The sequence below is a fragment of the Crinia signifera genome, chromosome 7, assembly GCF_055691185.1.
Source record: "Crinia signifera chromosome 7, ASM5569118v1, whole genome shotgun sequence".
Classification (NCBI taxonomy): Eukaryota; Metazoa; Chordata; class Amphibia; order Anura; family Myobatrachidae; genus Crinia; species Crinia signifera.
Window position 1 is genome coordinate 127,816,995 of NC_139223.1, and position 12,393 is coordinate 127,829,387.

The 12,393-nt window shown below is 43.1% G+C and overlaps 1 protein-coding gene across 5 annotated transcripts in view; it reads left to right on the forward strand.

The window, feature by feature from the left end:
- Positions 1 to 12,393, forward strand: part of LOC146020550 (rac GTPase-activating protein 1-like) — a 37,152-nt gene that overhangs the window by 9,362 nt on the left and 15,397 nt on the right. For all 5 annotated transcript variants that reach the window (XM_083153753.1, XM_083153756.1, XM_083153755.1 and 2 more), the window contains 4 exons: positions 4,015 to 4,087; positions 5,231 to 5,284; positions 5,989 to 6,069; positions 12,090 to 12,186. In XM_083153753.1, the coding sequence (XP_083009879.1) occupies positions 4,015 to 4,087; positions 5,231 to 5,284; positions 5,989 to 6,069; positions 12,090 to 12,186 (305 nt within the window). The remainder of the gene's footprint in view (positions 1 to 4,014; positions 4,088 to 5,230; positions 5,285 to 5,988; positions 6,070 to 12,089; positions 12,187 to 12,393) is intronic.

Genomic DNA, 12,393 nt, shown 5'->3' on the forward strand with positions numbered 1-12,393 from the left:
CCATTATGGTTTATTTTTATTTGTTTGTTTTTTTACCTTTTCACAGCACATAATGCATGATGATTTTTATGCTCATTGGAATCTGTGGGATTGATCTGTACATTGCATTAACTGTAAATGTTATGTGCAGTGGTAGTTATGTGATGGTTTCTGGTCTCTTACCAGTACTATAGAGTTAAAGGCCCCCATTCACTGGCCAATTTACCTGCAATTTGGGTTTTTATCCTGTTATTACAGCAATCAATCACAGGAAAAGAACCTAAATTGCTGATGACTGACAGCGGGTCCGATGCAATGCGTGGTCCCATGTGCAGTGCACTGGACCCTCCGAGTTGTCCTTTCTACAGAAGCAGTCTCTTGGATTGTTTATGAGCAGGGCTGGCTTGGCTGGGATAGCATTCGATATATCGCATGCAAAAAGACCGCATGCGGATCTTCCGCAGATCAAGGGAGCACTGCGTGCAACTTCTCCAAGGGGAGAAGTGGCTGCAGTGTATGGGGCCTTCAGAGAATGTGTTTTTATCATTTGTGAATAGCTGACCTGAGATAATCATCTCTATTCCATCCCCTTCCAACCTAAGCATCTCCTGTCATTGACTATCTAACTATCACAAGTGTAATCACATAATAGCAGTATAGAGAACATCTGCTTTGTGAACTACAGATGTGTCCTCATACATCCAGCCTGAATATGCCATGCAGCGTAAGATGCCTGGTGAGGAGGGAAGCCAGCGGTCCACATGCAACTCTGCTAATGTTGGGTGGGATTTTTGTTTTTACCCGAACGTGCTTCTTGGTTACACAATATAACTGCATCTCATGAGAAAACTGGGAAGATTCATTTGATTAGCTGTTGTACACAGCAACAATGTCCCTGGACACTTGTAAAATTATATGTGACCGAGGAGGGGAATTACTAAATGTTTCCACTAAAATAAATAGGCTCTTTCATGGTTTTTTTTTTTTTCTTTGGGCAATTCAGTTAACGATCTGGGATATGTATGTTGAGGTGTTGTATTGATGGGAAGGGTTTATAGAACTAAAGTACCCCATACGTTAAATCAGACCAAATCTGCTGTCCCTGACATGCCGTCGGGACCGAGGCGCGGTCCTGTGCGCATCGTACCCAAGCAGGTGGTCGGACCGGCTGCCCAGTTGTGGGGCCTTTCCTCCTGGTGGTGAGGTGGGCGGGGAGCAGTTTGGCATGCGATCCATCACAAGAAATTGTGACAGATCGCATGCCTCCCTACTGCCGTGAAGGTCCCAGCAGCAGGGACCTTCCCTCCCCCCCCCCCCCCCCCCTTTTCTGGCAGACACTTAGCAGAATTTACACACTGCAGAATTTACACGCAACATGCCCACAATTCCACAATTTGACATTTCTTGTTGCATTGCTTGAGCTGTTTCAATTGATTGGCAAAAATGTTGTGATATACAGATATATCCCCATACATTTTTGGGTACATGGAATCGGCGTAGTGTTCCCGCCGCCAGTATAGTCAGCTTGTGTCTGCAACTGTGTGTATGTTCGCACCTAACCGGAGCTTACGCAGTTAGCGTAGTCAGTCAGCATTGTGTCAGCGCTTATTACATTGTGTGGGAACCATTGACATGACAGGTGTGAATGTGTTCCTGAAACACCCCCACTATCCATGACAGTCTGAATCGTGGTGAGCATACGCGGTACGCATCCTCCCGACCTGTTCATACCCCCACTATCCAATTCGGCATGGAGTTGATTTTATAAAGTGTGGGGAACGCAGCGAGCCACAGAGACGGAAGCGTGGTTAGCGGACGTGTATTCCGCGTCCTCTCGCAGGGCTCGCTATGCTTTGGCCTCGTTTTACGCATCCCCTTCCGGGGCTCGCCGCGCTTCGGGCTCGCCACACTTTATAAAATCAACTCCACGCTGACGTGGATAGTGGATGTATGAACAGGTCGGGAGTACGCATACCGCGTATCCTGGTGGGGTTCGCTGCACTCGCCACGATTCAAACTGACTTGGATAGTGGGGATTTCAAATGGAGGGATTTGCCAGTATGTAATATGGAGCACTGGCAATTACGTCCTTTATTGTGAATAAGACGCACTAGCGCACCGCACCGCACCACCCCTTTGTGCATGAGACGCATGCGCTACCGAACCCCTAACCCTGAACATCTCCCTGAAGCGGATACAGGCAGGGTTGTAGTACCCTGCTGCACAAATTACATGAGACGCTCATCTGTCTCAGGCAGATGGATTGACTCTCTGCCGGCGCCCACATGAGCGCCTCTCCGCTGGCGTGCGCCAGCGCAGGGGATCTGTCGGTTACCGGCGCTGTGTGCGAGGTGCTCACTAGGCTTGCCAGGGACACCGGGGACAGAGCTGCAGCTCGCAGGGACAGTACGGTGACTACGCTGCTTGACGGGGACACTACGCTGACTACGCAGGGCTGATGCTGGCAAACAACACAAGTACCCATTTTTGCTACAGTCACATGAAACAGTCTTTCTTGGCATGCCATGTTGGTATACGGTCATTAGGTTGACATGAAGTAGGTCAACATGGCTAAGATCGACAGGGTTGTAAGGTTGACAAATGGCTAGGTCGACAGCCAAAAGTTCAACATGAGTTTTTCACGTGTTTTTTTTTTTTGTTTGTTTGTTTTTTAGCCGACATGCGGTATTTCATTCCCTGCCATCCACTAGGGCGTGGAGGCAGAATATAATATTTTGCCCAAAGCATGGTGAGGGTGACACGGTACACTTTGACAGTGTCCATGTCGACAATCGGGACAAATGAAAAGTCTACCTATTTCATGTGTCAACATAAGCCATACTGACCTGTGGTCGACCCAATGCAGGCTGACTATATATGAGTTGACCCAATGTCCCATACCCGCCATGTCATGTCCGTATAACACTGGGCAGCTTTCTTTTTTGTTTTATTTTTTGCAAAATATGGTAGTAGCCACTTGATGCGACCAGGACACGCAAGAAGACTGATGATTCATTTGTGACGCTTGTATTTCTGTGCATGACTGAGTCTCTGAATCTGTATACAGTATCAAGTTCTACAATGTAGCAGCCAGCTGTTTTCCAATACAAGGTATGTTACACACTCCAAAACACACAATATACCAGGTGTCCTATCTCAATAATAGATGCTTGAGTTGTTCAGAACAAGGTGGCTCACTCACGCCAGGCAACTTCCGCCGCATGGTGCATTGAGGCTAGAGTAGGAGGACACATCTGTACACTGAAAATGAAGACAGAACTTACCGTACAAAATTTGCTGCAAATTGACCCTTGTTATTCATAGACTTTTAGCTCCTACTATGTTTCCACAAAGCTTCGTTCTCGTGGATGTCGGATATTGTTCAGCGGAACGAACATGCACATGGTTTCTCTTTTATTGCTTCTATTACATCGAGATAATACATACCTCCATTTCTTTCTAGGTCACTAAGCCATTCAATAATGAAAATGTGATCCAAATTCATCTGGTAGTTTTTGCGTATTGCAAGAATAAAAAGACCACAATTCTGTAATAGTTTAGAAACAGACGTTTTAGAAGTGTGTGTGTGTGTGGCTCCAATTTATTGTGTGTGACCTACAGACCTTCATCACATGTTCTACTTTCCATTGCTATTCCCTTTTATGCTACCTACTGCTGAGTTATGTAATATTATTTTTTTTATTATTATTTTTTCTTCTAACCTACCTACTTGGGCACTTCATTTTTCAAAGGACTGGTGAAGTGAAGTTGAACTAGTCTGTACTTCTTATTTATCATAAATTACCGGTTACTCTGTGTTCACAACTATAACCTTAGTGCTTAGCGAAGTTGATGGCTTTAATTGTGGGGGGGGGGTGTTTCATCCATTAAACAGGTAAATGAATATAATTTTCTGCTAATCATAGGGAGAATGAATTAAAAAATCGTGGTTGGCCATTTTCTGTATTATCCATGTGTGTCACTCGGTCAGAGAAACTGAGCCAGGTGAATATTTCTGATTATTCTCTTTATCAGGAAATCCATGGTAGACGAGTCATGCGGTTCCTTTCTGTCGGACATCAGCTATGACCAGACAGATGACGACTTGGTGAGACTGGTGCTGCTGTTTTCTGCAAACTTCTGTCAATATGCTGCGGTCTCTGCCCTCTGGGTGTCTGCATGGCCACACTGTGTATTTAGGGTGGGAGTTATGGGACCATTGTAAATCTGTTTTGTTTCTCTTACCAATGCCATGTCCTTGTTCTCTTCACTCTTTTGACAACTGGTTTATATTTATTAATAAAATAAAACCACAAAATCTCATTCTATCCAATTTAAATGCTAATTTCTGTCCCTTTCGGTGTAACCGGGAGTCTTTCGCTGAGCGTTCAGCCGAGAAAGGTCCCTGTGGGGAGCCTTCTCCCCCCTCCACCCTGTTTAGCTCTCCCTCCCCACTCGCACACTGTGCTCCTGAGAATACATCCTGTTTGTAATTTGCTTTCCTTAATGCTTTTGAACCGTCCAGAGCTGCCTGCGGTGGCTCCCAGAGGCAGCATTAATATTTAGCTGGCACAATGGCTGTGCTGCCTCATGCACGCAGTATTTTGGTCCGTGTCACACGTACAGGGTTTCTGCAGATCTGTCTGGAGAGAAGTCTCCATCGTCCGACACGTTATCTTCTACAAACAGTTTCAGGCTTCTGTTCTTCTCTGGACAACCTTAGCTTACTACGGGGCCAAGCCGGTCCCCAGAGACTAGGATTTCACATCTGCATTTGTGCTTTACATGCGGCAGATACTTAGTCTGGTAAATGTTTCATGGAAAGTAATTTCTAAGATAAAGAGAACAACTGTTCACCTTGCAATCACCTTTCATTTATCAAACACTGAGGCTCCTAGATGCTTTTAAAAGGCTGTGTTATGAAAACAAGCTGTGTTCTGTGCAATGTAATGATACTTGATGTCAACTAGAAGTTATGTGACCATGTCATTTGGCAAGGCCTTCGGTTACATGGACTAATGTACAGTAGATCACATACTGTATATAGGAGGTTGGAAGCAATTCTTGTGTCAGGTCATTTAATTTACACATTTCATCGCCTGACTTTTTGCAGTGAGTCATGTGACATCAGTTCTTTGTTTTTTCTCCAGGAGTGACCTCCTACCTCTCGTAATGTAAGGATAGACGTTATAGCGTATTTTATATATATTTGTGTCAATTGTGTGTTCACTAGGGCCTTTATTTCTTTTAGGACTTAGATGAGCTGGCTGGGAAACCTGTGAAGCTAAAGCCTTGGGAGAGGAGGGTAAGTATATAGCACAAGGACTAATGGCAGTGTACAATACCTGACTCTGAAACATAGCTGCTTTAGACCTCCTATAGAACACTGCAATGTATAGTGGTGAGTTTAATTAGTAATTAAAATATACAGTGTAGATTTATCCATTTTAAATATTCGGTTCCAACCCCCTGTCCTCCTTCCTGTCATGTCAGGAGAAAGAGGGGGGTCAGTGTCATTAATGCCAAATATCGTCCCGACGACTTCATTTGTCAGCAAATTGCCCGGAATCAATAAAAAGTTCATTATTTGTATACCAGGCTCCTGCGGGTTTGGCAGACATTTTTCATAAATCATCGAACAGGTACAAGAGAAATTTTCCTGTCCGGCCTTTGTGTGTCAGCACCCTCTAGTGTCCCATACTTGGAGACACACTGAAGGGCACGAATAACTACTGTTGGACATTCTTGAAGAGGTGTGGCAGGTGATGTGGTTTCTCAGTTTAAATAAAAAGCAGATCTCTTCTATTAAACTGTACTCTGCAGTCACAGTTCTCATTTAAATGATATTTGTCATAGCATTAGGGTTTTGTATTATGGCAACAAGGAAAGGTCCAGCCTGTATTGTGTGTATCGGTTTAAGTTTGAAATACTGTAATTTGGGGATATTCTTGTTCTAAAGTCAAAGTAAATTTGCACAACTAAAAAATTGCTTTGTTTTCCCCTCCACAGCGCTCTTCCCTTACTCCATTCATTGCGCCTTTTGTGAAAAGGTCCCGTCAGAGTTTAAGTGCTGCTGTGGTAAATGAGAATGTGAGTTGTAACACTTGTAGTAACATTTTTGTGTACAGCTGATATGTAGTGTGTCATGCAGCCTGTATACTGTAGATGCGGCAACCCAGGGATTGACAAAATATTATTTTTTTTTCAAACTATCTACGAGCCAGCTTAAAATGTTAGTGGCCAGACCATTGTGCCTGACTAAAACGTATTAAAAGCTGTATAGACCACCACACGTGCCCTTTCAATGGCCAAATGCCTGGTCCCCAAATTTTAGTCTTCCATAAACATGAGTGGCCCCAGTGAATAGTGTGTAGAATACAATGGGACCGACTTTTGTCATGCCCTACTATAACATCCAATTTGAACCTATTGTGGGCTACTTGGGATTTACAGCTTTTGCATACATTCTGTAAAGGCTATGCACAAACATGCTATTTAATAGAGGAGTGTGTGTGCTATAGTATGTCCTGTGGATACACCATTTTGCTAAATAGTTTTCTGCCTTCACCATTGCTGCCTACCCACACTGGGAACGCGGCTTAGATCTCAACAATGCATTATCGGTTATCGGTGGAGTTTGGATGTGTTTGTGTGTAAATACCCTGGGTGCTCCAATTTTTTCCTGCTGTCCACAATCATACTGGTCAATTATTTTCCTGCAGACAAAAGCTTTTGAGTTTAGGGAATAGGTATCCATCTATTCATTCTATAAAAAAAAAAAAATCCAACTAAAGAGTTGGCTTTTCTTTTGCCCCAAAGTCACACCTGTCCTCAGTCTGTCATTTTTCTATTTCTGGTCATGTCCCTTCATACAGCTGATTAACTGGTGTTTAGTGTAGAACTGTTCTCCAAATACCCCAGCCCTGTAAGTAAACGCAGGTACCTTTTTGGTATTCTCTTTATTGAAGCCATGCACTTATTCTTGCATTTTATTCATTGTGTCAAAAAAAACAAGATATGTTCCTTTTACTTACGGTAATTAATATTTCCGGATAATGTCAACATTTATAACATGCCATGAAATCAAATGTTTTTTTTTGTCATCTGTCCAGTGAAAGCTTAGAAGGTGTTGCAGTCCAAAATGTATTGACTGCTAAAATTCCAAGTGACTTATCCTTGATATACATCGCACTGCAATTTACCATGTACGTGCCTCGGAATGAGAGTGTACATAGTCTATTGAAGAGTGAGTGTGCCATCTCCTGGTGCATATCAGTATTGCTTCAGTGCTGTCAGATGTCGCAATTTTTTCAATGCTGCTTGAAAGTAGTTCTGCAGTTTTGGAATTCCAGAATTATACTACTTGTATGGGGGAGTCAATTATTAAACACTGCACGGGACCAGATAATGAAATGTGCCACCTGCATTTCTTAATGTCCGCTGTATAAATAAAATGCAGCCATGTTCACTCTTTATGGTATAACTCAGTCAGGATTCCGATGGTTGTTTCTCTGACATCGGAATCCCGACCGTCAGAAGCCCAACAAGAGATGGGGGGGGGGGGCACATTCAAGCCCCTATTCTATTCTCCCTCTATGAGGGTCGTGGACCCCCACAAGTGAAAATAGCCACTGTAAATCTGGTGTCTGTCGGAATTCCAATGTCTGAGAAACAACCTTCGGAATCCCAACTGCTGGTGAGTCATCCGGCCCCTGTTCACTAGTAACTTGGGAAATTACTTATTTTTGAAACCTCAGTGGCATTTTTGAACACTCCCTTCTTTTTTAATCAAAACAACTGCACCTATTCCATTTAGTAGTATCCTGCCTTAGATGGAATCAATATAATATGTATTCTTATGGCTGCCTAAAATCATAATTTTTATTATTTACATTAAATCTGTTTCACCATAGCAGAAAAATTAATATAGTGTCACCCATTTATACTGGTAAGTGTATGCAGAGAAGAAACTGTACTAGTTATTTGGGAGAGTTACGTTGTGTGCATCTAACTAGTTAAGCCAGACTTACTGTCCGTCTAGTCCCATACACTACACATACTGTATGTACATTTAAATGCTATTGAGCTTGCGCTAATGTTACCATCAGTATACTACAGAGGAGACACCCTGCGGGCTTCCAAAGACCACTGTAAAAAAACAGTATTCTGTTAATCAAGTGTTGGAAATCATTCTCCAGCCCCCTCTATTACTTTATGCACAGCACAATATTCCAGACACACTGCGACTGTCTGCAGGATCTTTTCTTACACCTTCATTTCTGCAAGTTTGCTTTATCTTCCTTGTGTCTTTCATGCAGTTGTGTTCTGTGTCCTTGGATACAGCACATTACTGCTGTGCTCTTTTTAAATAATGCAGTTGGTTTCAATTTAGTTTTTTTGTTTTACTTCACCATTTTGCATAAATCCCTGATTAGAAATTCACTAGGCTTAACGTAAGGAAAATAAGGTATGAAGTAAAATTAAGAGAACACGTATACCCCAATAAATTGTCCACGTGAAGGTGGTAAATGCTTTTAATGCTCTTGTACTACACTGTTTTTCTCTGGTGCTGTATAAACATTAACCCCTTCGGTCTCCATTGCATTTCTGTTGCTGTGCTGAGATGGGATAAAGGAAAGCTGCCTGTAATACCTTATTACAGGTCAGTAAGCCGAGGTCTATGAGATAAAAGGATTTGACCTGTGCCTTGTGGCTTGCTGCTGACTGTGATTGGATTTCCTGGCTGTTAGAATGCAGCATTAATACGAGTAAATAGATTTTTTTTTTCCTAAATGTGTTTTGAAAGACGAAAAAATTGATTTCTGACTTCAAAGTAACAGTGCAGACGCATCGGGCACGGTTTCAGAGGTTCAGCATAATGTAAATGAGAAGCTGGACCACAGTGTTTATCCAGCATGGAGAATACATATTTCCTCCGATTCATGTTCCAGTTTAATTGTATTTTTTACAGGTCATACAGCATTGGGTAGTACTAAATCAAGTGAAAATGGGATACTAAAAGGTAACATGGTAGTCCCTATGTTCTATAGCTGGAGGTTAGATCTGAGCAGGGTGAAGCAGCCGGAGGTTCTTCTGCTGTTGTGGTGCTGCAGATCTCGGTATACCCTGCTGTCCTCTACAGTAGTCTAAGGACACAGTGTTATTGTTTCTGCCACAAGTCTTGCATGCGGTAACCTGTTCTAGCTGTGGAATGATCTCCAATTATTATCAGAGCTTTAGGTATTGAACAGCGTCCACTAATACACTAGCATCTAATACTTTAAGGTCTAGTTAAAAAGCTTATTTACAATACTGTCTGATGTGTCCTAGTAGAGGCTTGTTTTCAGTCTTGAAGATTGTGAACACTGCCAACCATGGGTGAAGAGGGCACATTGAGGAGCTGGCGCATTGAGCTAAGCCTGTTTAATGCCTCGTTCTCCATCAGACACACAAAGCAAATTGACTTTATTATGCCCCTTTCCCACTGCAGCTAAAAAACGGTAAATTGCCAATTTTCAGCGCAATTTACCGTTTTAAGGCCGCAGTGGGAAAGTGCCAGAGTTGAAATACCGTTTAAAGTTAAATGGTATTTCAACCCGTTTTTAAAGCAGAGTCCTACACGTTAAAATAAAGTTTAAGAGGCAGTGGGAATGCCTCTTAAACGTTATTTAGCCTCCAGGCAGTCCCAGTGCCTGATGAGACCTAGTAGTTCTCACTTTGTGCATGTGTAATGAGTGCACGTGCATAATAAAGAGCCGCTCATTACATATGCGCATATGTAATGAGCGGCTCATTAATATGCATGTGCACTCATTACATATGCGCAAAGTGAGAACTACTAGTTCTCATCAGGCACTGGGACTGCCTGGACCCTGCATGGACCCCCGCTGCCTCCCCACTGCCCTGCATCATCGTGCAGGTAAGTAGAAGGGGAGGGGAGGTGGGGGCACAGGGCAGGTACAGGGGGTTAGGCACTCTTTACACTTGGGGGCGGGGGGGGGAGGGATTAGGCACTCTTTACACTGGGGGGGGGGTGTTTGGCACTCATGAACTAAGGGGGGCTTCTTCTCTAGGTTATCCAAATAATGTTCTAGTCTAGAAAACTGGAACTGTTGGGAGTGTGAAAGATAAACATTTTTCGGGGCAAATGGAGAAAGATACACAATTGGGGCCAAATGTATCAAGCTTCAACAAGTGATACAATGGAGTATGATAAAAAACAGCTCCTAACTATCATGTTACAGGATGGTTTTGAAAAAAGTTAGGGGCTGCTTGTTTTTCACTCTCCTCTTTATCACTTTTTGAAGCTTGATGCATCTGGCCCTAAGGCATTTAACTGCTGCTATTTGTCAGGCATATGTCTAAGAAATACGTCCCTGTTACTAATTGTATTCGAGTTTATTCTAAAATCCATTACGAAGTTTGCAATTTCAATGTGCTAGCTGCCAGAGATGGCAATATGGGTTGGAAAGTTTTGTGCACAGCTTTGGCTTATGTTCTCCTCCAGTGGCAGCTTTGGAGCATCTCTATGGTTGTCGTCATCATCATCCTCCTCCTATATAGGAGGGGCAGAGAAAAGACTTTTGGTACACACCATTATATTCATTCTTACACCATCTTGGTAACATTGTGCTCCCATTCTTTATATTGCACTATGTTCAGGTTTTGATGTGGATATGGTTTACTTGTTTAGTTTATCTTATGGGCTTCAAGTTTACAAGCTGATTGGCTTTGTGGGGCTAATGGGATGTAGAGGGGGGAGTGAGGCCTTAGCTGTAAAAGTAATGTACTAGCTCCTCACAGCTTTCTTTACACCCCGGGATGGGAGCGTTCCTCAATTGGAGTAAGAGTAAAGGCTTTTATGTTGAGTACCAAAAATCCTCTCTTCACAATTTAATTTAATTGAACCGTTTGGGCAGTATTCAATACCCTTTTTCAGCATGTGCAGCAAATCCTATTTAGGATTCGCTGCACATTCGCCGCATTTCGGAGGGCTGGAGCATTCGCTGCCAGCCCTCCTTGTTTCCCTATTTAATGCTGCAGGGGCTCGCTGCCCCTGACAGCTAATTTTAACCCCTGCAGCAAATGCCGCAGGGGGACGGCGGCAGACAGGGAGATGGAAGTCTCCCTGCCTGCGCCGGAATGTGTTGGGGAGGAAGGAGGGCTCCCGGGGACACAGGCAGCAGAAGCTTCCCCCCCAGGAGAGCTGGCAGGGGATGTGGTTAGGGAGCCGCTCGTGCATATCGAATGAGCAGGAGCAGTGTGAAGTAAATATTGATGAGCGGTTCCCCGCCCCCTGCTGGCTTATGTGTAAAGAAAAAATGTAATATATATTCATGTGCAGCAAGCACATGACTAAAAATCGCACGCCCCTTCACAGAATAAAATTACTGATTTATTTATTTATTTTTTTTTTTTTTTTTTACACCAAATAAAAAAATCCTTTATTTTATAAGATCACATTCCAGTTCACCATAAAAGGATGGCGATTGCTACATGGTGACACACGGCGAATTGGCCATCATTCATAGTTCACCATTGGTAAATTGTGAGCATTGAATATGGCGAATTACTTTTCCAGTCAAAAAATTCGCCAGGGAGCACGAAAATAGGACACATTCGCCGTGAAAAGTGGCGAATCAGCGGCATTGAATACTGCCCTTTAAGTGCCAAGGAAAATAGGTGTAAAAAGTGCCAACGTTGCTGTGAGAGAACCACAAAAATTTCTGATAAAAATGCCAGCGCCGCTCACAATGTCTGTGACAAGGACCCTGTTGTCCTATGGTAGATCATCAGCCCCCTGGATCTCCAGAGGAAAAAAAAACAATATTTTTCCTGTGCAAATGGAGGACTCGTCAAGGGGGCATGGATGAATGGGCTACAACCTGGGCTGGTAACGCACTATAGGATGCAGTTATCCTATAAGTTAGTGCCAGTTATGTGGTTAATGTTAAATGACTTGGCTGAGCAAGGGGAAGCCCTCACAAGTTACATTTGTCCAGACGAGTAAAGCCATATTTGCGTGTGTATGTAAAAATATGAAACCCATTTTTGAAGCAAATTCCTTTAATTACCTGTTTTTTCTTTAAAAAAAAAAAAAACCCACACAGATCAAAGAAGCCGTTATTGCAAAGACCATGGTGCCCCTTCTGGATCCTGTGCCAAGACGCAGATCACGCAAGAGCCGGGCTTTCTCATCCATGCAAGGTACTATGCTGAGGGGTCTTGCTAAAGAAACTTGCAAACTGATCTCGGCCCCTGTATATATAAATGAGGTTTCATATCTTTCTTCCCTAAAGTTCACTTGTGGACATGCCAGGCCAATATACACAGCTCCTGTGTTCTGGCTGTTTGGGCACTTTATAATAATGTAGCTGTGTCTTTATAAACCCCTCTGTTTTCTATCATGTGAAG